Source organism: Bombyx mandarina, chromosome 03 (assembly GCF_030267445.1).
Source record: "Bombyx mandarina strain Sakado chromosome 03, ASM3026744v2".
Lineage (NCBI taxonomy): Eukaryota > Metazoa > Arthropoda > Insecta > Lepidoptera > Bombycidae > Bombyx > Bombyx mandarina.
In genome coordinates, this window is record NC_143210.1 from 4490072 (window position 1) to 4517184 (window position 27113).

A 27113-nucleotide genomic window follows, 5' to 3' on the forward strand; every position below is an offset into this window, starting at 1 on the left:
TATTGTAGTGGCATGTTCGCCGATGCGCACACGGATGACTACTTCGCGATAATGCGCAAAAAGGTGGCATCCATTATGCGTAGAGTAGGAGGAAGCACCAACAACGTCTTGAGGGTACTAGTTGAAAGACTGGATGGCCCGACCCTGGGTAGGTTCATCAAGTTGCATGTTCTACATGCTACTTGATGGGGCTGCCAGGGACGGAGTTGATTGATTTATCTAAATACTAACATAGTTCGTAAGTTATTTGTAATACTAACACAATATGAGACTGATGTCTTAAAATAAAAGTTTTTTTTTTTATTACATTTCAATTTGGATTCCTTTATTCAAATTATCAAGAATCTTTATCGACAATTGGGATGTTGATGGATCGAATTGGTGTACTGACGATATTTCAACAGTTATTCATATAAGTAAAACAAATTTACATAATTCCTTAAAATAGCGTTATCTGTGCACGAAATTTCGTACTTCGTCTTTCGTCGTCACTTCTGTTACAGAAAATGCTCCCTGGAATCGTTTCGTTCAAAAATAGTCTCATATTTATTATTTAACTCCCGCTCCCAAGAATTAAGTAGGTAACGCACGCCGCAGCACTCAATGTTTCGTGTAGTAGAATAAAAAAATAATTACTTTCTTATCAACAATTTCATGTCATTATCACCAGACTAATTAAAATTAACATATTTTTTTTATTGCTTAGATGGGTGGATGAGCTCACAGACCACCTGGTAAAGTAGTTACTGGAGCCCATAGACATCTACGAAGTAATTGCGCCACCCACCTTGAGATATCAGTTCTAAGGTCTCAGTATAGTTACAACGGCTGCCCCAGCCTTCAAACCGAAACGCATTACTGCTTCACGGCAGAAATAGCCGGGGCGGTGGTACCTACCCGCGCGGACTCACAAGCGGTCCTACCACCAGTAAAAATTACCAACAATTGCTTACCGTACACAACAAATAATAGAATATAGATTACATCCACATACATTACCGGTGGTAGGGTATCTTGTGAGTCCGCACGGGTAATCCCCCATCCGTATTTACGTTATTAAGATGAATATGGGCCTGATTATTATATAAATAAGGTATTATTACCCTATTAGGTAAACCCTTAACAGAAGATGCGCTATGAGCTCCTTCACCTTTGTAAGTAATTAAAAAAAAGGCAGATGAAACATAAATACATGTTTAAGTTTATCTATTTCCTTAGATTTCGGTCATCGAATCTAATCTGTAAGTTATTTTAGACGGCTTAAAATGACATTTCTCTCTGCGTTTGATCACTAATTTCAATTTTAGTTTTTGCCTCATAGAACTAACTTCTAGATGTGATCGTCACAATTATTAAGTTTTGGTTAAATAGGTAGGAATAGAAATTTGATAGGTTACATAGTATTTATTTTCTAATTATATCCCTTTAAAGTAAAGTTAATATATTTTAAAACCATCAGATATGATTTGGTTGTACCTCTGGTATTACGTGTGTCTACGAGCAATACCTATTAGCAAATGGAAAATGCAAAATAAGCGATAATTTAAATGCTTTAAAGTTGATACCCTCAATAAAGAAGAAAGATACAAGCTTAGTTTCGCTCGGGACCTGAACTAATACACTTAAGAAATGAATCCAGCTCACGTGCTCTCCTTTTTTTTAAAATGTGTTTTATATTCTAGATTTTAGCTTGTTTAACCACCTTAGACTGCTTTAATGAAACACGCACCCTTCATTTCTATCTTGAGATACAACCACTTTGAGTTTCAATTAGTGGTGATATAAAAGGATCGTGTCCTTATTTCTCATTCATATTACAATTATTTTCTGAATTGACATTTCTATGTTTACCATTATACATGGGCTTTCAGATGAAACTTTTAGAATTCTCGACAATAATTACTTCTTACTTTATGGGTTGCATGGTTATAACAAAAATTACTGCGTTTTTGATTTGTCTTATTATGAATGTGAAGTAGATAATAAGTGTCGCGTGTGAACGCGTGCTCTGAGTTGATAGTTTGTTTTAACAATTGTATAATATCATAAGCAATTATATCTTTTAAGCCATTTTGCGTAATTCATCATTAGCTAGCGGTTCTATCCGGAATTAAGTTTCAGTAATAAGCAGATGTGCCTTGCCTATTCAATTCAAACGAGTATTCACGCCTTTGAGACGTAAATAGACAAGCTTATGGCAAATATCCCAGATGCATTTCTTGCGGCTGCTATGAATTTAAATGAGCACATTGAAATACATTTTGTCATATAAGATTTGACTAAGTATTTTAGGGATAAAATATCTTGTTATAACTGTGGTCTGGGCTTACATGTTTTTCATTTTTTCTCGTGGTCATTGTAAAAGGCGACTTAGAGAGTAGCACTGTCTTTTAGACATTATACCAGCACACTGCCCTAACCAGCATTCACTGGCGGTATGGTGTAGTATGACCACAGGAGAAGATACCACTATGACCGTTTCGGTTTGATGTGTAGGTGGGATGTGCGTTATACTATACAATCCAGACTTCGACAACATGTCTTCAGGACAGGGCCACATTAACGTCGTGATATCCATGGCCTCCAGGAACTGTTAACACTAGGTAGATCGTGAGTGCTTTTAAGCTCTAAATATATTAGTAAAACCCAAAGATTAACCATAAATTGTCTTTGTTCAAAATAATTATCGTCGATTTTATTATCAATCCTAAATATAAACCTTAAAATTATCAGAGAATCAGAGAGGTTTATCAAAGAATTAAAAATACATTCTAATCGGTTTCCGATACAAAATGTTCTCGAAATTTTATTTTAGTTTAAACAAAGCCATGAGTTTGATATTGATGTTTTTCTTATTATTATTTTTTCCTACCTATGCCGATAGCCTTTAGAAGCTATATCAGGTTCGTCCTAATGTGTAGTTGAGCTCACGGGGCTCAAACCGGATTGTTGCTAACACTGGCCCTAGCAAGAGCAGTGCTTCGCAGAATCTACCACCGGATCGAAAACGCGACCCACTGAGAAGATCCGGCGAGAAACTCAGTGGGCTGTGTCTATGGGAGTGGTGTGTTGTTGACTTTTAATCAACAATTATATCAATTTTCAGCCTTACGTGGCAAACTGACGTAATTTCCTGATTTTCTCACTCGTAAAGTCTTTGAAAGAAGCAATTTTTCTTTTTGTTTATTGAATAAGGCCCATAACATTTAAATTCAGTCTTAAATTAATTTTCCGAGTCACAAATCTATTCGTCTACAGTATACTTTTACTTATGCTAACAATGAAACTAATAAAATACGTTCATTAGTTTATCAAACGTTACGAACTCAATTCACCCTAAGTACATTAAAAATTGAATAACTAAAAACACCATAATCTTCTAACGCGTAATCTTTGGATTGACGGTCACAAATAATAGCCGATGCTGTCTAAATATTTATGATCTGACTAAATTATTCGCCAACCAGGTGGACGGACATTATCAAGGAGGCCACAAACACCAGCGTCCCTTGCGCCATTAAGCAGGCCGAACGCAGGCAACATTGGAGGAAGCTGGTGCAAAAACTGGACCAAGATGGTCACGACCCTCAGTAATGAGGAAACGACAAAGAAGAAGAAATTATTCGTATCTGATTATAAGAAAATACCATCAAAAAGAAATCGTATTCTTTTCAAATAATACAAACGATCGAGTGTTTCATTGACGCAAGCTTTCAGATACAGCACTTTTATACTGATGGAAACGTTAGTGACGTACATATTGCGACGTAATATTCAATGGCAAATGTTTTTTATGATAGTCTATTTTGATTCAATGCAAAATTCGTGTGTCGATTTCGCCGGTGATACTTCAATTGAATCTTTAATATAAAGTGGTGATAGGACCTCTTGTGAGTTCGCACGGGTGGGTACCACCACCCCACCTATTTCTGCCGTGAAGCAGTAATGCGTTTCGGTTTGAAGGGTGGGGCAGCCGTTGTAACTATACTTGATACCTTAGAACTTATATCTCAAGGTGGGTGGCGCAATTACGTTGTAGATATCTATCGGCTCCAGTAACACTTAACACCAGGTGGGCTGTGAGTTCGTTCACAGATCTAATGAAGAAAAAAAAAGGTGATATAATGATCGATTTGAATTGTGGCATGAAGTCCGAAAATCTTATATGATAATAGAGTCTGTGACTTTGAACCAGCAGGTAGGTACACTCTGAGTTTTTCCAGCTACTGCTTTATTCTAGAAGCTGAAGAAATGCTTCTGGTAGATAATACCTAAATTAAAAATCACTAAAATTTACAATGTGGAAGGGGATATTTCTCGAAAATGAATGAATGAAAATGGAATATCGTCACACTTATCGGTAGGCAGCGGCTTGGCTCTGCCCCTGGCATTGATGAAGTCCATGGGCGACGGTAACCACTCACCATCAGGTGGGCCGTATGCTAGTCTGCCTACAAGGGCAATAAAAAAAAAACACTTGAGTAAGACGGTAACGTAAACAAAACCTAGCTCGGCTCTCGATTCTGAGTTCATTAATGACAATTAAAATCCTTTTACGATTGTATCTCGCGTTTATTATTCTCATTTTATTATTTGTCGTTTCGAATACTTATAGTTTCCATGGTTACGGAGCATTGTGAGCAAGATCAAAACGCAAAAGCAGTTTCAATTACAATCTACGATTCACTCGCAAAAGCCGAAGAAAACACAAATATAATAATATGAAGTTTCGATATAATTGTGTTTAGTTTAGTAAATGACTATTGTTTTAGAACTTGAGAAGATATTGAGTAAGCCAATTATTGGTTTTGCGAGAAAACATTTTTAGCTATTCATCACGAAATAACGAGCTGTATAAAAAGAAGGATTAAAAAAAAAGCCGTAGAAGACCGAAAGAAAAATTACCCTCTCTTAATATGTTGAGCTGTTATAGCTTACCGTGGTAACGATTTGCTTTTAAAATAGGTCGGGGAAAAAGTTACTTTGCATTTTTTAAGAAAATTCACAACATTTTTTAATATCGTTTATTTACATTTAACTAAAGTATGCAGCTACCAATTTGTTCGATAACTTTTTTCCATCTTGTAGATAGGCACATGATCCCATTCCTATAGAAATTTTGGGGTTTCTGATCAAAATACCGCGACAATTGGTTTCGGCAGTCCTCTCGTGATGTTAAACTGACACTGCCTAAAAAATTCTGAAGAGACCGAATCAGGTGGAAATCTGAAGGTGCAAGGTCAGGACTATACGGCGGATGCACTAACACTTCCCAGCCAAGCTCTCTTAATTTTTAGTTGTTATCATTATGAAAAACCACACCCCTTCTGCCAGTTAAAATAGTATAGTAGTAAATAGTAGTAATAGTAATAGTAGCCAAAGATATTTTATTACAAGTTCATACATACTATAATGCGAAAAGACTTTTTCTCCAACCTTTTATAAATCTATTCAAATTCCTAGTCCCGAAATCTCTGTTTGACAAAATACAGATTTGTGAAATTCAACTTCTTTTTTTTGGCAGAGCAAATATTGACAGCTTCATAGCACGGCTATCAAAGCATTTCGATAGTAAAGTTTAAAAAAAAGGGGTAGAAATTCAGCAACAAACTTCTTCTACGCAAATGTACTTTTTCTGTGACTGGGCAGCGGAAAATTCCTTCTCTTAGACAAGTATATCTCTGTAGACAATAGTTATCCTACAATAATGAACATTTTTTTTATTGCCCTTGTAGGCAGACGAGCCATACGGCTAACCGGATGGTGAGTGGTTACCGTCGCCCATGGACTTCAGCAATGCCAGGGGCAGAGCCAAGCCGCTGCCTACCGCTTAATACTCTCCACAAGCCTCGTTTGAAGGAGGACAAGTCATAGCGCTGGGGAAACACCGTGGAGGGGAGCTCATTCCATAGCCGGATGGTACGTGGCAAAAAAGACCTCTGGAAACGCACCGTGGATGACCGCAGTGGCTCCAGGTAGTATGGATGAACTCTACTCCGGTGGCGGGCGGCGCGATGGTAAAAACGAGATGCCGGTATTATCTCGAACAATTCCTCAGAGCACTCCCCGTGGAACATACGGTACAAAATACAGAGGGAACCGAAGTCCCTCCGCAGACCCAGAGGTTCCAAACGATCCGTGAACAATACTCATTATAATGTTTTTGTTTTTATGTAATAAATATTTGGCAAACTAGTATTTTTTTTATTGCTTAGATGGTTGGACGAGCTCACAGCCCATATGGTATTAAGTGGTTACTAGAGCCTATAGACATCTACAACGTAATGCGCCACTCACCTTGAGATATAAGTTCTAAGGTCTCCGTGCACCATTCTGTTATGAAGCAATCGCGCATTTGAGTTTGTACTAAAATTGGTTAATCCAAATAGTTAAAAGAATTGCAATAGCAAATTATTGTGGATGTCGACTCCGTTAATCTTTTGAAAACTAAATTCCATTGGCTCATTATAAGCAGTAACAATAATAACGTACTTTATAGAAATTCTAAATTTATTTGTATTAGTACTAAGTTGGTGTAACGCAAAATGTTTCTTATACAAAATTACAGTAAATCGAATTTCCTATCGTCAACGGAAATAGTTCCTTCGTTATTTTTTTTTTTTTTTTTTTTTTTTTTTTTTTTATGATTGAAAGTTTACTGTTGGCCCGAAGGCCTTTCCAGTTTCACCAGGACAGGTGGGCGAGCAAAGGCTCAGCCAAGAGGGGTGGGATTTGCTAACAACTGCCCGAGCGCCTCCGAAGGAGACCTAACAACTCAAGAGCAATTGTTTCGCGAATGAATCTACTACCGGATCGGAATCGCGACCCGCTGAGAAGATCCGGCGAGAAACTCAGCGGGCTGATGCATGGGTTAGGTTGCACGTCGACCTCTTTGTCGAGTTCGACGAGTACGGTTACCGGGGTCCCTAAGCCTGCCCCTAGTATTAGAGCTGAAGGCATCTAATGCAAAGGTTATTGGATCTGATGGATCCGTAAGGACGTGTCTAGGGCGTCGACGGTGACTGGCTCCTGCATGATCAGGATTCGGGGAGTAGTCAGCGGCGGCAACGATAAGGCGATTATCATGACGCATAGCCTTATCGAAGTATCGTTCCGACGCTGACTTCATGTATTTCCGAATTGATTCGAGGCCCAGGTCGTCGTGTAGGTCAACGTTCCTCACGAACCACGGAGCCCCGACAGCTAACCTGCAAAAGCGGGATTGTAGGGATTGGAGGGTGTCTATGTGTGTGCGGGCCGCGTGAGCGAACACCACACTCGCGTAAGTCATGACGGGCCTTATGCAAGTTTTGTAAAGTGTCACCTTGTTCCGAAGGGACATTTTACTCCGCTTACAGATCATGGGGTAGAGTCTACCGAGAATAAATGCGGCACGGTCACGGACTGATTTTATATGCGGGCGGAATGTCATCGATGCATCCAGGGTAACGCCCAGGTACTTGACCTTCCTGGCCCAGGGTATGGGTTGTCTAAAGAGAGTAATCGGGGGTGTGAGATTCCTCCTCCTAATCCGGGAGGAAATCCGTGTGGAGCTTCCCCTCTGAAATAGCACCGCAGTACTTTTCGCTGGGTTGATGTCTATGCGCCATTTTCGGAACCACTGTCCTAGGGCTAGGGCTGCGCTCTGAAGCTTCTTCGCGATTAGGGACTTATTTCTACTAGAATAGTAAACAGTCGTGTCGTCGGCGAATAAAGCTAAATGGGTCGGCGGCGACCGGGGAATATCGTTGACGAATAAGCTAAATAGGAGGGGTGAGAGGACAGAGCCTTGCGGGACTCCAGCTGTGAGAGGTCGTGGGGAGGAGCGGGTTCCCTCGACTCGATATCGAAAAGAGCGGTTCGACAAGAAGTCCCGTATGATGAGCACGAGACTATCCGGCACGCCCATGTTGAATAGTTTGAAAATCAAACCATTGTGCCAGACTTTGTCGAACGCTTTTGCGACGTCGAAGAAGAGAGCTCCCGTGTATAACGGTTTTGGTCGATTAAGCCCCACAAGAATGTGCTCCGTGAGGCGGTGCACCTGTTGAACGCATGAGTGATTTGTACGGAATCCGAATTGTTCATCGATAAGAATGCCCTTGGATGAGACGAAGTCTCTGAGGCGTTTGTAGAGCAGACGCTCATACAGTTTGCCTAGAGACATGAGGAGGCTAATCGGGCGGTAGCTCGTCGGATGATTTTTTGGTTTACCGGGTTTATGTATGCCGATAACGTCCGCTTCTTTCCACACCGCGGGAAAGATACAGTTCGCCATAGCGGCATTGAAAATAGATGCCAACATCACGATGAGTTGGACGGGTAGAAGTTTAATAACGCGGTTAGATATACAGTCGAAACCGGGAGCCTTGCGAGGACGTAGGTCTTTGATCAAGTCTTTAACTTCTATCGGGGTGACGGGTGGTAACGCATCCGATGGTGGCAAGGAGGCTCTGCGTTCTACCTCACTGTCTACTAATTCTACATGAACAGGGTCCACGGATTGAGTGCTGGGCGTGCACTGGGTTTGCAATGTATCGGCCAGCAGCTCTGCTTTTTCGTCATCATCGAACGCCGCGAGTCGGCCTGAGGGGCCTACGAGGGGGGCATAGTTACTACCGTATCCGATTTGAGAGTACGAGCTAAGCGGTAGTAAGACCTTTGGGAGGGCGCGAGTCCTTCTAAGAAATCAGACCATCTGGCATCTCGGACTTCGGCGATGCGAGACTTTACGTCGCGTTGTAGGGCACGCATTCGAATACGATTTTCCGCGGTAGGATACCTGTCGTAGGCGCGTATCGAGGCGTTCTTAGCTCTAAGGAGTTCCCTAATATCGTCGGACAATTTGAAGCGGTGAAGGAAGTCCTCCGCTACAACTTGTTTCGATGACCTATCTAATGTCGAGGTGATGTGTGACGTTAAGATGTCTATGGCTTCAGCGGTAACCTGAGGAGACGGGATAGAGTCCGGGTTAAACGGGAGCGATGGTGGATCAGATTCAGCCAGGCTGATGCCCAGCGTGTGCCAATCCACCACAGTCCTCGTGACGGGAACGGAATCGGGAGCGCGACCGAGCTTCATAACGACGGGACGGTGGTCTGAATCTAACTCTGAAACTACTTCGATCGAGTGTAAGCGCAGAGTTACGTTTTTTAATAACGCTATGTCGAGTATATCCGGGCGATGCGCGATATTTAGCGGGTAGTGAGTCGGGGTTAGCGGAGCGACGATATCGAAGGCGAGATCATCGACTAACGCGTCAAGCCGCCTGCCATTCGGGGTTGTGGTGTGTGAGTTCCACCTGATGTGTTTACAATTTAGGTCGCCCGCCAGAATGACAGAGCTCCCCATACCGAGCAGCGCCTCGATATCACTGCTTAGAACGATCTTATCCGGTGGAAGATAAACGGACGCGATAACGATCGGCGCGTGTCCCGTCAGTGAGATTCGGCACACTGATGCTTCGATATTAGCGAGCGCGGGAGGATCGAGCGGGACGCAATGCAGGGCTCTTCTATAGTAAATGACGGTACCACCACCACGGGCAGAGAGCCTGTCGTTCCTGACCATGTTATAGTTCGCGATTTTAGGGTCACGGCGCGCGGGCTTAAGTAGGGTCTCCTGCACTAAAAAGATATCAATTTGGTGGTCACGCAAAAAGTCAGAAACCTGATCACGTTGATTTGCGAGACCGTAAGCGTTAAAAAATCCTATCGTTACGGATAGGGGCTTTATTCTACTTATATACGCCATTGATTACCGGCGGAGTGAGGGGAGGACGTACGTATTTAATGACGCGTATACGTCGGCGTATTCCTGCACAACGGCGATAAAGTGTTGTGCAGTGGAGGCAGCGCGAATGGCGTCGCCCAAAGCGTTAACGCGCTCAAAGTTGATCGACTGAAAGAAGTCGATCGCTAAAGCGAGATTGTCGGACGCGGTCGGAGGGCAAGTCGCGGGAGAGGGACGAGTCGCGGGGGCGGGACGAATCGCGGAGGAAGGAGTTGTAGCCGTGTTCGTGTACGGCAGCGGTTTTGCCCAGGCCGAGACACTGGGCACCGCCGCCGGAACGAACGCTGGCTTAGCCTGCGACGCAGAGGGTGCCGAGGCTTTGATGTCTGGGCCGGAAGCTCGGAGGCGGTTTTGGCGGGCGACGCGGCGATTTATTTTAGGGGCTCGGGGGCAACCACGGTAATTCGCGGGGTGACCCTGTGTTCGACACAGGACGCAGCTAGGCGGTTCCGTCGCGGTTTTTTGGTCGCGAGCGCAGAGGGCCGTGGCGTGATCGCCCAAACACTTAACACATCGGGGGCGCGCGTGACAGTTACGGGAAGAGTGCCCGTACAATTGACAGTTATGGCACTGGCTAGGAGTGCCTTTTTTATGGGGGGCTTCGACAGCGATACCAGAGAGCCTACAGACGGTCTGTGTGTTAAAGATTTTCTTACCCTCGGGGGTAGGCTGGAGAGCGACTAGAACCATATTATATGGCTCCCTACCGCGACCGGTGTGCATACGGTGCACAGAATTCACTGGTAGGCCTTGTTCTAACAGGTCGGCTTTTACGAGCTCTATATCTAACTCTTTAGGGATTCCGCGTATTACAACGCGGAGTTCGCGCTCCTCCTGGAGCGTATACGTATGGAAACTTATACGCTCCTTACGGAGGTAAGAAGAGAGGGCCCTATGGTCGTCGGGTGTTTGAACCTTAATTTGAATGCCGTTCGCGAGGTTACGGGCATTCGTGAAATTTATATTTTTGGCCTTAAGGGCCAGGCAAACTCGATCCCAAGCTGCCTTCTCCTGAAGGATAACCGGGGGAGGGGTCTGGGTTTTATTTTGTGCCACCGGACGCGGCGACGGAGTGGCACGGGCTGGGGGCGCAACGGGAGTCTGAGGGCGGGGGCGCGACGCGTTCACGGCTTTGCTAATTTTAGCGGCCGCGGGAGCTCGAGACTCCGCGGCACGCTTCTTACCCTTCTGTACCATTGTGAATCCATCCGTCGATGAGGCGGGGGCGAGGTCGACCTCCATGTCCGAGTCAGAGTCGGAGCACGAGGAGGCGGGTGCAGGCGACCTACGAGCAAGTGTAAGTGTTTTAGAGGGGGCGACGGAGGCCGCGGATGATCGCTCAGCTGAAACGATGGTCACGGCGGACGACGCAGCAGCTTTTCTCGCCAGTATAGGCGACACGGGAGCGGCAGGCACGACAGAGGCTGCGGTGCTCAATGCAGAAGCTCTGCACGCAGGTACAGGCGACGCAGGAGCAGCGAGCGCGGCGGAGTCCTCGAGAGGGCTCGCAGTGTGATTGGCCTTGAAGGCCAGAAACTCCGAGGCGAGCTGTGGGTGGCGAAGTCGGAGGAATTCCGCGAATACAGCGTCCATGATCGCTGAGTACCCAGGTGGGGCGGCCCCGGGTCTTGAAAACACTCGCCTTGCGGCGAGGCCCCAACTTCTCGGACCTGAGCGGTTCTATTGAACACAGGTGGCAATGCGGCGCGATTACTACAGGACAAAGAAAAAGCACAACAAAACAGAAATTACGAAAAGAAACAAAACAAATAAATACTTGCAGGAAACCACTTTGTCGGCAGATGTACCACGAACACAGAAACAACAAAAGGAAACAAAACAAATAAAAACTTCCAGAAAGAGCACTTAGTCGGCAGATGTACCACGAACACAGGCCGCGCGAACAATGGCCGGGCTAACAAAAGCCGGGCGAACAAAGACCGGGCGATCGAGTGGACGATGAGCACGTCCGCACGTGACGGGTGCCTCTATCGGAATGTCCTTCGTTATTATTAACTTTCATTAAATTCTTCTGAAGCTATTCTTTGAGCGAACAAAACGGGGTGACATCGCCAACCCGCATTCATTCTGCTACGGATTCGCTTACATTAACTGTAAATTAGAATTTCTCTTTGTTTGGCCTTTTTCTACGTGCAACTTAAGTTGAATTCAACTTTTCGTCTTTCGAAAGTGAATTGTCTTAGGATGAACTAACTCGTGCGACTTTGTGTTACGAATTGGATTATTTATTATTTAGCTTTGTATTGTATTGGAATTCTGAATGCAAATTCTGTGGGCTGCAGTGCACAGTTTACCTTTGATTAAACGTGTTTCGGGTGTCGCAAATAACTGCCTTGGGTCTGTAAGTCGGCAAGAATCAATTTATTTTACTCCTTTTGAAAACAAACTTGAATAGTTGTTATGGATAAGTTTCTATCGAGGCCTCTTGACTCTTGATTGAATGAAACTCTTATTGTTAGGACTATTTGTTTACTAATCAAACTATTAATCAATATTAAATTAAAGTCCTATTTTATATTTTAACATTTTACAGAATAGTTTAGTTAATTTGAAAATTTTCCTTTTTTTTGGTATTATTAATATATGTGTTTGTGGTTTATTTAATCCCGTATATGGAAAGGTGACCTACCCATAGACATCAATCACGATAATGCCGTCACGCACCTTGAGACATGAGTTCTAAGTCTCAGTTTTCAGAGTACAACTGCTGCCTGACCCAATCAAATTAAAATGCATTACTGCTTCAAGGCAGAAACAGGAAGAGTGGTAGTGTGGTGTGGTCTTGTCACGATGGATTAGAAGAATTGAAATAATAGGTCCATTCAGTTTGAAGGGTCGGCTTATTCTGTAAAAAGGTGTATTTAGTTACAAGACAGTAAGACAGTAGTGCTGAAGAAGGACTTTAAATAAGGCTGTTTACATACTTGAATGGTTACATACTACAGTGGTATATACCCGTGTGTGTCGACAAAACGCCTGGTATTAAGCAGTTTCATTAAGCGTATTAATCTTATCATATAATCGAAACGTGTGGATCGAATTCTCTAATGTATTGCTCTAATAATTGTTCAAGCCTTCAAACCGAAACCCACAACTTCTTCGCCTCGGAAATACGTAGGACGGTAATAGCCATCGACATTGGCTCACAACATCCTAAACGTTGGTTGGCGATTGAAATATGCTGAATAAATACTCAACGAATGTTGCTGAGAATTCTCTAGTGAATACCTTAGTCGCCATTTACGACAGCTGCGTGAACTGACGTGGTGATATTCTGAACTAACACACGATCAAAAGAGATGTAACTCTGTGTGTGATTCGAGAGAAGCACCTAGTAGAGTATCTATGAACCCAATGTAATTTCAACTAACATCCTAAATATTATTAATAAAAAAAATAAAAAAAATGTATACAATTTATTAGGTACCTACATTCCGATGAAACTTTGCAGTCACTGTTCTGCTCCATTACAAGTATGTTTCGTACCATGAAGCTCCAATTTGAATCATAGATGTACAATAAAGGAATACAATTATTAATTTGATATTTTAAGATGGGTTGTAGAATCGAAATTAGGATTTCTAATTTTCGGAATATGTGGAGCGTACTCTGCTTTCTTTACGATAAGCTTGCAAATATTTGTTCAGTATTCTTAGTTATTTTTACAACCCTATTCACACACAGTGAATAGCAAAGCAATTTCTGTACGCATGACAATACTAAAACGAAACAGTATAAATGTGACATTGAGAAGCAATAGAAAGTGTATCAGTTTTCAAACGACCTCAAAGTTTAAGCCCTAATTGAATTGAAGCCGTGCAAAAGATGATGATAAGAAAACGAAGGTCTGCATGTTTTTAAGCTTTAATGACGAGTAACTAAAAAATATATTCAAAATGCTTTTTAACTACCACAAATAGAAGCTATTAACTAGTTTTTGATTAATTATAGCAACGTTGTTTACTCTGAAACTAGAGCAGTTTAGGGCTCTGATTTATGTGCTTAGTTACATGTGACCTGACGTGGAGCTATAACAGGAGCCTGTAGTAACTGTTAAGGGTTATTTTACAATGTATCTCCCTTAGGAGTGGAGCTAGTGATGGCAGTAGACAAAGACGAATAGAGACGGTCTGGTCTTTCTGAGCATTTCTCGATATTGCAGCCAGGCCTTTGTATTGCTAGAAGCAAAGTCAAGCAGTTGTTTGCTGTAGAAATGTTGCCATTCGCCCCAGGAGGCTTTTTAGTCAGTTGCGAAATTTATAAATTTATCTCTGACTTGGAGCCATTCCAAAATTAAAAACAGTATAATAGCTCTCCCACCCGTCAAACCGAAATGCTTTACTTCTTCGCGTCAGAAATAGGCAGAGCGGTGGTTAGCTACCCGTGCGGGCTCACAGACGCCTTACGTAAATAAATCAACCAATAAGTCAATCAAACATTTTTTTCCCTACATTATGACTAGTAGTTTTTCGATGGACGAGCTCACAGCCCACCTGGTGTTAAGTGGTTACTGGAGCTCATAGACATCTACAACGTAAATGCGCCACCCACCTTGAGATAATGTTCTAAGGTCTCAAGTATAGGTACAACGGCTGCCCCACTCTTCAAACCGAAACGCATTACTGCTTCGCGGCCGAAATAGGTAGGGTGGTGATACCTACCCGCACGGACTTACAAGAGGTCCTAACCCCAGTAATTACGCAAATTATAATTTTGCGGGTTTGATTTTTATTACACGATGTTATTCCTTCACAGTGGAAGTCAATCGTGAGCATTTGTTGAGTACGTATTTCATTAGAAAAACTGGTACCCGCCTGGGTTTCGAACACCGCTGCATCGGTTCAACACGAATGCACTGGACGTTTTTTTTTTTTATGATTGAGAGATTACTGGTGGCCCGGAGGCCTTTCCAGTTTCACCAGGACATGTGGGCGAGCAAAGGCTCAGCCAGGAGGGGTGGGATTTGCTAACAACTGTCCGAGCGCCACCGAAGGAGACCTAACAACTCAAGAGCAATTGCTTCGCGAATGAATCCACTACCGGATCGGAATCGCGACCCACTGAGAAGATCCGGCGAGAAACTCAGCGGGCTGATGCATGGGTTAGGTTGCACGTCGACCTCTTTGTCGAGTTCGACGAGTACGGTTACCGGGGTTCTTCAGCCTGCTCCTAGTGTTAGAGCTGAAGGTATCTAATGCAAGAGTTATTGGATTTGATGGATCCGTAAGGACGTGTCTAGGGCGACAACGGTGACTTGCTCCTGCGTGATCAGGATTCGGGGAGTAGTCAGCGGCGGCAACGATAAGGCGATTATGATGACGCATAGCCTTATCGAAGTAACGTTCCGACGCTGACTTCATGTATTTCCGAATTGATTCGAGGCCCAGGTCGTCGTGTAGGTCGACGTTCCTCACGAGCCACGGAGCCCCGACGGCTAACCGGCAAAAGCGGGATTGTAGGGACTGGAGGGTGTCTATGTGTGTGCGGGCCGCGGGAGCGAACACCACACTCGCGTAAGTCATGACGGGCCTTATGCAAGTTTTGTAAAGTGTCACCTTGTTCCGAAGGGACATTTTACTCCGATTACAGATCATGGGATAGAGTCTGCCGAGAATAAATGCGGCACGGTCGCGGACTGTTTTTATATGCGGGCGGAATGTCATGGATGCATCCAGGGTGACACCCAGGTACTTGACCTTCCTGGCCCAGGGTATAGGTTTGCCGAAGCGGGTGATCGGGGGGGGTGATATTCCTCCTCCTAATGTGGGAGGAAATAAGCGGCGAGTTTCCCCTTTGAAATAACACTGCTGTGCTTTTCGCTGGGTTGATGTCTATGCGACATTTTCTGAACCACTGTCCGAGGGTTAGCGCTGCGCTCTGGAGTTTACTCGCGATTAGAGACTTTTTTCTACTTGAGTAGTAAACGGTTGTGTCGTCAGCAAATAAGGCTAGCTGGGTCGGTGGCGACCGGGAAATATCGTTAATAAATAAACTAAATAGGAGCGGAGAGAGAACGGAGCCTTGCGGGACTCCAGCCGTGAGTGGTCGCGGGGAGGAGCGGGTTTCCTCTACTCGATATCGAAAAGAGCGGTTCAACAGGAAGTCTCGTATGATGAGCACGAGACTGTCCGGTACGTCCATATTAAGGCACCGGACGTCATAACCTTTAGGCCACGACGACTTTTAAATTTTTTTTTCAGTTTTATTTTTAATATTGCGTGTCTGAAAGTTTGCCAGGATCATTTTATTATAAAAGTTTTCTTGCACGTGTAAGGTCGGTTTACTGTGTGAATATTGGATACAGCTCTTTGAAAATGTTAGACGACGCACTTTAATGAAAGCCTTCGTTATTTTGAAGTTTTGCTTTCATAACGTTGACTTCCTTTACAAAGTTGTACTTTGTGAGTGAGTTCTGAGGTTAAGTACGCTGGGAGACTCAACGATTAAGAAAACTGCAAGGATTTCATCGCGTCATAGATAATAATAATATAATGTTATACGCTGGGGTTCGGGATAAATAAAATTCCACCATAGTACATTTAAAAACTTTATTCAACACTTAAAACACTCAACAAACACTTTAAAACTCTCAATTGGCATGTTCCGCTTCGCTTCAGGTGATCCGTTTGCTGTTTTGCTTCGAGTAGTTCCGATTACTAGCTACGTGCCATCTCTGCAACGGTTTTATAGTCGAGACGAAATCCCTAGAATCGTCGAGAATATTCCACAAAAGTCTAGTATTGTGTGTTTCCGCTTTCTAGCAATAGATGGCGGTGCACTTCTCGAGCGTTCTGGATACTACTAGATCCTTCGATATTCGTTCGATTATTTGGCGATAGATGGCGTTACTCCTACCGGCGTAACAATAATATTTTGATGTTTTTTTTTAGTACCATTAATGTAACTCACATGTTGCCCACAGCAATGCTACTGAATGACGACCACGACCGCTCTGACAAAAGTTATATGACAAAGAAGAAGAAGAATTTAACTTAAAATCACAATTGACTTTTAAGTAACCTTTGCTCAATGGTCAAAATTCCACAATAACCTCGGCGATCAGCCACTTATAATAATTTAATGCACTGCATTTACTCAACTACTTTGTAATAATAAAATAAAATAAATAGTAGATAGTGCTCAACTATTTTATCTGCACCTGCATATGTGTATGTGAAAGTGGTTTGTTTGTTAATAATGATAAGTCAGAAGAGGGACTTAGGCTATCTTTTATTCCGAAAAAACATTAATTTCTACGGGATAGTACACTGACACTTTGACTATGCGGTAACGGTTACTGTAGATATATTACCCCCTATTATCTATTAGATAGGATTTGGTTGCTTCACGGCAGAATAGGGTGACTCTTGACTTGTTTCTTCTTCCTGTTCAACCTGTGTCCACCCAATGCTGAGCATACGTCTCTCATATGTATTCCATTCTTTTCGGTATCTTGCTTTTCGCAGTCCTTACTAGCTATTTTGACCAGATTGTCCACTTTATTGGTTTTCTGCCCCCGTCACGACATCCAGTATGAGGTCTCCATTCCGATAATTTTGTGCCACACCGATTACCAGAGCGAGGGCTTTTATGGCCGGTCCTCTTCGACTTCTGTAGAATTTCTTCTTCTTCTCAGTCGTATGCACTCTTGGCAGAGTGGTCGTGGTCATCACTTCGGTTGGTGGTGCGCTTCACCAGACGTCGCCATTCCTCGCGTACCGCAGCCCTTCTTGTGCACTCGTTAACGGGACCGCTTAGAGCTGCCTTTATTTCGTCGGTCCATCGTAACGGTGATCTGCCGCGCGGTCTTGTATCCTCTATCATGCCCTGCACCACAAGGCGCTCAACTGAGGCGTCACCCCGTCGCGACACATGCCCGAAGAAAGTGAGAATGCGACCCTGAACGATGGAGGATAGTCGTAGTAGAATTTCTAGCAGCTACCAATAAATAAGTCCTCACAAAAGTCTAAAAATTACAGAATTTACAGTACATTTTAGTACCCTATATCTACTATACATTTATGGTGGAAGTAAAAATATTTTATGTATTAGTTTGTAAAAATTCGAGAATAAAAATAAATTTATTAAGGAACATTACATAAAAGATGAATAAATAAATAGTATGTGGTACTGTGACAGTCGGAAATTATCATCATTTGCACAAGGAAATGTGAACGTTAATGATATATTTTATGCAAAATACACTCTAAAGCCAATAAAACATAAGGTTCAAAATTTATTCCCGAAGTACATTGTTACATGCGAGGACAAGTTTTCCTTAAATCAAATTTAATTAAATATTACTTGTCAAAACATGTCATTTTATAATACAAATGTGTGGTAGCGTCACGTAAATGGATTTCAAAATTAATGTGTTGCATTTCTTAATTTTATTTCTAAGTAATGTGCATAACGGAGTTTCTGAAATTACGGGCTCTACGAGATCACCTACGAAGGCACAAACGCAAAAGACAGGTTTGTACTTAAGAATGAGAACCTATTCGATAGTTTTAACAAATTAATTAATTTTTACTGATAGTAGGACCTCTTGTGAGTCCGCACGGATAGGTACCACCACCCTGCTGATTTCTGCCGTGAAGCAGTAATTAATGTGTTTCGATTTGAAGGGCGAGGTAGCCGTTGTTGGGTGACCCATTTACGTTGTAGTTGTCTATGGGCTCCAGTAACCACTTAACACCAGATGGGCTGTGAGCTCGTCCACCCATCAAAGCTGCTCTTTGAAGCCTGCTTCGAAGCGGGACGGCTTTCGAAGCGGTGGAAGACGGGCAGACTTGTTCTGCTGAGAAAGGAGAGACGTCCTACGGACTCACCTGCGGTTTACCGCCCCCCCGCGTTACTGGACAAGGCGGGAAAGCTGCTCGAACGGGTGATGGCCGCCCGCATTTTCCAGTATCTGGCAGGGGTTGGTCCCGATCCGTCAGCAAAGCAGTTCGGATTCAGAGAGGGCCGCTCGACCACCGAAGCGGTGAAGCGCGTACGCGCCCTCTCTGATGAGGCCGGGACGGCGTTGGCGATGTCCCTGGACATGGCCAACACGTTCAACACCCTGCACTGATCGGTAAACGCGCGAGCGCTGGAGTATCACGGCAACTCTGCGTATCTCCGTCGGCTGATTGGTTCCTACCTCGAGGACAGCTCGGTCGTGTGCACCGGGAACGGTGGGGCGGTGCTCCGCTTCCCTGTCGAGCGCGGGGTTCCACAGTCCTAGACCCCCTCTTGTGGAGCATTGGCTACGACTGCGTCCTGCAGGGTGCCCTTCGCGGTCCTCTCCCGGGTCTGAACTTAGTTTGTTACGCGGACGACACTTTGGTCGTAGCCCGGAGGGGGAACGATTTGCGGGAGTCTGCTTGTCTTTCCTGCGCGGAAGTAGCTTTCGTCATCGGCAGGACCCGAAAGCTAGGTCTGGAGGTGGCACTCGATAAATTCCAGGCCTTGTTTTTTCACGGGGCCCGGAGAGCGTCGCCCACCTCGTGATCAGAAGCGTCCGCGTTCTGGCGCGATGGCAGTTTGAGCGTGGAAGCTTCAATCTCGGCATATCGTGCTTGAGGCCTAGTCTCACTGACTGGTATACGGGCGACGGAGCGTAGAGGTAATCTGCCCGGTCCTCTAGGTGAATCACGACCGAAGATGTCTCACCTTCCGGGTGACGCAGGTGCTCACGGGATGTTTCGGCCGCTACCTGCACTTCGTTGCCCGGAGGAAGCCAACGGCATAGTGCCACTAAGCCACTACTGAAGTTGATGTAACGAGGACATGGCGGAGCACACGCTCGCGTACTGTCCCGCTTGCGCGGAGCAGCGCCATGTTCTTGTTGCAAAAATAGGACTGGACTTGTCGCTTCCGACCGTTGTGGCTGCGATACTCGTCAGCGACGAGTCCTGGCAGGCGATGCTCGACTTCTGCGAGTCCACCATCTCACAGAAGGAGGCAGCGGGACGGGAATGGAAGAGCTCTAAAAAAAAGTTATAGGGATTTTTTTTAATTTTTTTATTGCTTAGATGTGTGGACGAGCTCACAGCCCACCTGGTGTTAAGTTGTTACTGGAGCCCATAGACATCTACAACGTAAATCGGCCACACACCTTGAGATATAGTTCTAAGGTCTCAGTATAGTCACAACGGCTGCCCCACCCTTCAAACCGAAACGCATTACTGCTTCACGGCAGAAATAGGCGGGGCGGTGGTACCTACTCATGCGGACTCACAAGAGGTCCTACCACCAGTGAAATTACCATACAATTAATTGAAAAATAAACAAAATATCTATATTAAACAAAACAGTTTCGTAAATAGTTGTACAGATCACAGCCTTAAGACTTTTTCAAACTTTTTTTTTCACATCAAAGGGAATACCTTCTCCAATTTTGATATTTTAAATAGAAGCCTCACCTATATTAGAATAACTGCTCAAAAATGTTATTCAGGGCTACTTCACTGTAATATTATTAAATAGCTTAATGATGTACAAGAAATCTCAACTGAAATAACCCCAACAGTGTATTAAATTGGAATTTTTCATTTTACAGATCCGGCTGGAGTACATATACCAATTCATGGAGTTGTCTTGATAGCTATCACTATAATCATATTGTGTATTATAATAATTTGTCTTGGCATAGCTATTTACAAGTTAAAAAACAATAGAAAAGAAACAGCTATTTCAAACTCGGATAATAATGTCGGTGATACAAAAATAGGACAGAATATATCTAGTACAACAGAAAAATACGTTAAACTGAAATCTTTGAAACAGGATACGAGCAATTATGATATACATATTCACAGTACATCGACATTGTCTTTGTTAAAAGTGAATGAAACTGATACATTAGCAAATTTAAATGAGGCTCAGTCCTCATTACAGTTAATAGATGCATCGAAAAATCCATTACAGTCAATGTTGTCTGAAGAATTGAGAAAAAAATTTGAACTGAAAAAACAAAAAGACATTGTACTTTTAAATGAAATATCGGAACAGATAAAAGGCGAATCTATAAACAAAACTATGATAGAAAACGTGTCAATATTAAGTGATTCAGGCAATTCAAAACGTATTGATGACTCGAAAGATATTCACAGTGGCACTGAAATGAATGACACAAATATGCCTTTAACTTCAAAAAGGCTTTCGGACGATGCTAATGTAACTATTTCAGTCACTGGTGTGAACGAAAACAATGATAAAACTGTACCGCATCATTTAATAAAAAACGATGTTTCAAGTTTAGCCTTTACAACACTTGAGCATGAAAATAATGAGAAATTTAAGGTTAAAAGTTCACATGAAATTAGAACAGAACAACAATGGCCTGTGCTCGTTAAAAAAAAAGAATCAAATGCTGGATTATCAAGATCGGCATGCGACTTAACCAGTGCTTCATCTTTTATGGGTTCTTATGATGAATTACCTTCCCCTTTACCTTTGAATTGTGATAGTAAAAAAATAATGGAAGATAATAATGTATATCATACTATACCACGTAGAAGATCTTCGTGTCACCATCTCTTTGTTGAAAATTACGATATTCTGCCACCGAACGAAAGAATTTCATACGTAGAACCTTCTTATTGTAACGCTAAAACGCCGAAATTAGAATTACCTACGGAATAAATATATATTTTTTTCTTACCCCTGTTACTCTAGTTGGGGTTGGCACAGTGTTAGTTTATGACATTTTATTTTGTATAGAATATAATATTGGTTTTAGCTCAGAATCGAAAGGGTAGTTTCATCAGGTTGATGTGAACTCGAACATACTGCAGTTATAGTAAGCCCCTTTTTCTTCTGCATTTATTTGTGTATGTTTTTAAATAAAACAACCGCAATATTGTCCGAAACTGATCTTGAAAACACTTCACAATTTACGTGTCTATAAATCAGAATAGTGCATAGGCTATTGGATAGTACTGTAAGGGGGCGGCTAGCGTCAGTCTTTTAAAAAACACAAGTCCTTTTCCACAACACTGTTTTATTCAAAAACGCTCACAATAAATGTTTGTTTAACATCTCTGTTTCAGTTCTTCTATTATATTCTGATACTACGCGAAACGACTGAACTTTACGACTGAGCTGGCTTTTACTGCACTGTGACTGTAACTGACTGAGACTAAGAAAGAGACCGATGACTGAGACTGGCACGATGACTGAGACTGGCACAGTGACTCAGACTGGCACGATGACCGAGACTGGCACTGACATGATGACACTGACGCCCACGAGGCCGCCTCGGTTTTATATTACTCTATATTGCTTGTTGAAGACGATCTAGAGGTCGTAGCCGAAAAAGATGGAGTGACCAAGTGTCTGAGTATCTGGACATCAGACTGAGCCACGCACTTCACTGTGCCACTGACCGACATAAGTGGCTAAAAATTACAAAAAAAGGTCACAGGCGGGCGCATCACGATGTTCAGCAATGAGCGATCGACTGAAGGAGGAGGAGGATACTGCTTGTCTAAGCAAATTAGTGAAGTGATGAAAAAATATAACATGTGCTGCTTGTTAAGCACATTAACAGTATTACAAAAGGATATTATAACAGTACGATTCATTTATGACAGGGTGACACGGGAGTGGTTTCAAGAAACTGGTAGCTTCACTAATATTTAAATAACGCTGTCATGCTTGTTGACGCTGTCATGTCAACCAAGAGTATTCACAAAGACGAAATACTACTTTAAAAAATATTGAAATATTTAAAAAACAAAAATAAAATATATAAATCATTACTTACATATTTTTTTGCATTCGTTTTTTATTTTCTATGATCGTTTTCCCTGTATTTCCACAATGACATGGTAGATATGATATTAAGAGGAGATGGTAAAAAAACTTTCTCTCGAAATTTTCGAAAGTAATTGAATTCCCACGGCAGATTTTCGAAAAATAGAACATTTGGGGGGTCATATTTGTTAATGTTTTAGGCAGTTCTAAAAAGATTCACACGACGGGCTTGATATGTAATACTATCTTGTTGACCTCCACACTTACATTATTATATTATGATCGACAGGTATATTGGCACAGATAAACTTAACACCCTTGTTACTTTATTTGATAAACTTTTGAACATCTTTTACTATAAGAAACATAAACATGACTTTTAAAAAACAGACTTGCATGTCTTTCCCGTGTTTATGGCTTAAACAAAAAAGACTTAGCATTTAGGCAAAGCAAGTCCCGGCTTTTGAGTTCATCGTAAATGTGAACATGAAATGCATCTCGTTGATCCGAAAAGGTGTTTTAGAGCAGCAGACTTTTTGGATGCAACTCTCGACCTATCGCTGCAATTGTTTTTTACTTTGTTTTTTGCGCAAAAGACTGCAATGTTTTGGTGCTACTTACCTTGATTATGTAGGAGTTAAAGTATAATATGCTTTGCACAGCGTGCTAATGCTAACATGTTTTGTTTGTCAATTGTAACATAAGGAAAAGCTATTTTGGAATATTTATAAGGTGACTAGCTGACCCGGTAGACTTTGTAGTGCCTCAATCCATAAATAAAATACCTAAGCTTTTGTGTAAAATAAATTTAAAACAAACAAAAGGAATCCATCCGAGGGGGGACACATCAAAGGGAAAACAAAATTGTAATTTTTATTTAATTCCGAGCATTTTCATATTTTGTTCAACTTTTAAACCTTCTCTGGATTTCCACGAATAATTCAAGACCAAAATTAGCCAAATCGGTCTAGCCGTTCTCGAGTTTTAGCGAGACTAACGAACAGCAATTAATTTTTATATATACTTAGTCAGGTCATAAATTCTGTCACATGTTTAATGTAAAATAATTGAAACAAGTTTATTCATTATGTAACCATTCATATACCAAAATGAACTTAACAAAACATAGATTCTTATGACACTAAAGTTTATTCAAAATGACCTCCGTGATTTTGAATACAGGCCTTCAATCTGCGCGGCCAGTCGTCTATCGCAGCACGAACGAGGTCCATGTTAATATCGGCGGCTGCCTTAATCAAGAATGTCTTGAGTGACTCCAAATTGGGATGAGGCTTTGAGCACGCCTTTTCCTCCAAGTGTTGCCATATCTTGTAATCTAACGGATTCAAATCTGGACTGGAGGAGGGCCAGTCTTCGTGCCGGATGAAGTCGATTTCACGCGCCGCCAGCCAGTCTTGTGTGCTCTTCGCTCTATGAGCTGGTGCCGAATCTTGTTGGAATACCCAGTGCCTGTTATTGAACATGGTATGAGAAACAGGTTCCACAAGGTTTGTCAGGACTGTATTTTGATACACAACTGCATTCGTTTTTACACCTTTCTCACAAAAATGTACCTCTGTTAAGCCCCAATAAGAAACTCCCAACCATACCATGAGCGAGGATGGAAAATGACCTCGTTGGACACGCGGAATACGGTTGCTCGCTTCTTCACTACTGTGTGCGTACACCTTATCATTTTGTTTGTTGTAGCTCTCTTCTACGGTAAAATTTTTTTCATCCGAAAAAAGAATTTCCCGATATTTTTTTCCCGCGTACCGCTTCAACAAAGCGTGGCATCTCTTCAGTCTCAGGTCCATTAGACGAGCATTCAAACGATGTCCTGTTTTTCTTAGATATGCCCGAAGCCCTAAGTCTTCATTTAACACCCTTTTCACCGTGGTTCTGCTTAACCCCATCTGAAGGGCCAACAGTTTCTGCTTACATTTGGGATTTCTTTGAATTCGCGCCTTCACAGCTTTTATCACTGCTGGAGTCCTAACAGACCGAGGGCGACCACTTCTTGACTTGTCATCTACACTAGAGTCGTCATTGTATCGGTTGATGGTACGATAAACGAATCTTTTGGTTATATTCAAAATTTTCGGTATGTTAAAAATTTGAATTGGCGCGTAACCGCAACGATGCAACGCAATAACTGCAACACGGTCTTCTTTAAGCGTCCACTCCATATTTAAAAATGAGTAAAATTTCTAAAAGTATACATTTTTATTTTCATGAACAATTCGAAATTCGAATTCGATAAACTTTTTTGTGGCCAGCATTCTAAAAGAAAAGTTTTTACTGTGTGACAATACTTATGACCTGACTAGTTATAGATTTAGTCCGATGAGTATTATTAAGTTTTATAGTATAAGTTGATGTATATAATAATATGTGCCTATTGAGTTGCTATTGTTATTTTTGTGTAAACTTAAAGTTCTCTTTTTTTTCTTTGTTCACTCTCTACTTATATGAGATTTTGATGGTGGAAATATGTTTGGTTATTGTTTTAGCAATTTATTTAAATATTATATGTTTATTTTGTACCGTTGGTTTCACAAATAAATAAACAAAACAAAATTTAAAAAAATATAATAGCATTCTGCTTTAAGTATTTAATAAAATTATTTTCTATTTATTTTTTTATGGACGACCAAAGTGGCTGTTAGCACTCATAGCATGTTTCTGTCTTTGACGTTTGAACAAACACAGCATTGTGTACATGATATGTGTAGTCTTATGCGGTTAGTCCTTAATGGAACTTGATTTATGTACTGACACATAAATAGTACTTGTGACTGCTACACTGTGTCCTGGTACAGAGTCGACGCCAGTTGAACTAATACACATCGATAAAACGATTTAAAATAAGAGAATAATACATTTTTAAACTATTACCAAGCCATGGCGGTAAAAGATATTATTTTTTTATTCGGCGATATGGTTTAGGTAGGACCTCTTGTGAGTCCACACGGGTAGGTACCACCACCCTGCCTATTTCTGCCGTGAAGCAGTAATGCGTTTCGGTTTGAAGGGTAGGGTAGCCGTTGTAACTATACTTGAGACCTTAGAACTTATATCTCAAGGTGGGTGGCGCATTTACGTTGTAGATGTCTATGGGCTCCAGTAACCACTTAACACCAGGTGGGCTGTGAGCTCGTCCACCCATCTAAGCAATAATAAAAAAAATATGTCCAAAATACATATCCATTAACATAATGAACGTTATTGTGTTTAAAAAAATATTTTAGAGACATTCACATAAAATGTAACACTTAAAATTTCAATACGTACGATATTTTTATTCTGCGTAATTTCACATGTTTATTCTTTTTCCAAACGGGCCGTCGTCTTATACTTTTAGCATGTGAACAAGATTTAGATGTTTTACGAACGACTTTACGAGTTCTCGTAAATGTTTGTTTTGTTTTGAAGAATTCATTGAAATAACATAGGTATTTGTAAATGGCGATTTATCACTTTAGACGTCGACGTTACACACTCTTTCTGTAATAAATTAATACATTAGAAAAATCTCTATTCATTGTCAAATGATTATATCGTCTTCTCGCATTAAAACTGTACTAGAGGTCCCCTAGTAGTCGAAATTCGACTATAATTAATTGAAATTGTAAGTTTGTACACTATTATGATTGTATTTTATACTTCTATAATCACAAGTTTCGCCAAGACTACACTATAAAAATATTAACAAAGACAAACAATATTTAATCTATCCTCAATTTGACAACAGACGTCAAGAACAAAAGTTTGACAATAAATAGTATGCATGCATGTGTGCGTCAAATACATGGTATGTAGTGTGTGTAATGTTTTCTTTATTGATTTAATGTATCTTTCATGCATTATTTAAAAAAAATATTAGCATTGTGCACTTCTTCTCTATATTCTCTATAAGTGTGGAAAATTTCATACTCCTCCATCCGCGCAATTTTCGTAAAAAGGGATACAAAGTTTTTGCTTCACGTATTAATATATAGATATTCTGAAAACTTACTAAATTTTACAGGAGAGTGTTTAAAAAGGTTTAAAATATGATATTTTTAATATTAATCATCTTTGCAACATTTGTTTTTTTGTTTTTATCAGTTACATTATCTGTCTTTTAAAGTAAGATAAAATTATGTACTCATTTTTTTAATGGTAGTCAAAATAAAGTACAATAAATAAAAATAAAAAACTATAGCTAAACTACGCTCTTTTGACAGCATTAATGAGAAAAATACTGGTGATACAATAAATGATTCCGCATATTAACTCAATTTCGAATATTTTTGGAAATTGTACACTTTTAAGGCGAAAAGACGATATGTTAAGTCTTTTGTAATGGTTTTTAAAATCAATAGCTGCAAGCTTAACCAACTCGGCACGTCCATGTTGACAGTTATAATAAACTTTCTAGCATTCCAATAAGAGGTGACGTGCGATTTCTTTCTGTTAATTAATTTATTTATTTCAGATATTTTTATAATCTTACAGCGAAGAGGAACGGCTTATATTTTTTTTGTTATTGCTTAGATACGTAGACGAGCTCA

General features: G+C 41.5%; 2 protein-coding genes across 3 annotated transcripts in view; both read left to right on the top strand.

Annotated features, from left to right (window-relative positions):
* Window positions 1-27113, top strand: part of NGR-A14 (neuropeptide receptor A14) — a 64454-nt gene that overhangs the window by 18430 nt on the left and 18911 nt on the right. The gene's annotated exons all lie outside the window — the stretch shown is intronic.
* LOC114250565 (uncharacterized) lies at window positions 18007-22482 on the top strand. The gene is made up of 2 exons (XM_028184483.2): window positions 18007-18288; window positions 20360-22482. Exons 1-2 carry the CDS (start codon window positions 18168-18170, stop codon window positions 21442-21444), a joined length of 1206 nt encoding a protein of 401 aa, XP_028040284.2. The 5' UTR covers window positions 18007-18167; the 3' UTR covers window positions 21445-22482.

What these genes read in the sequence shown, in the direction of transcription:
- LOC114250565 (XM_028184483.2), top strand. Translation starts at nt 18,168, where the DNA reads ATGGATTTCAAAATTAATGTGTTGCATTTCTTAATTTTATTTCTAAGT. An exon ending in GGCACAAACGCAAAAGACAG is followed by an intron (nt 18,289 to 20,359) that starts GTTTGTACTTAA and finishes TTCATTTTACAG; the next exon opens with ATCCGGCTGGAGTACATATA.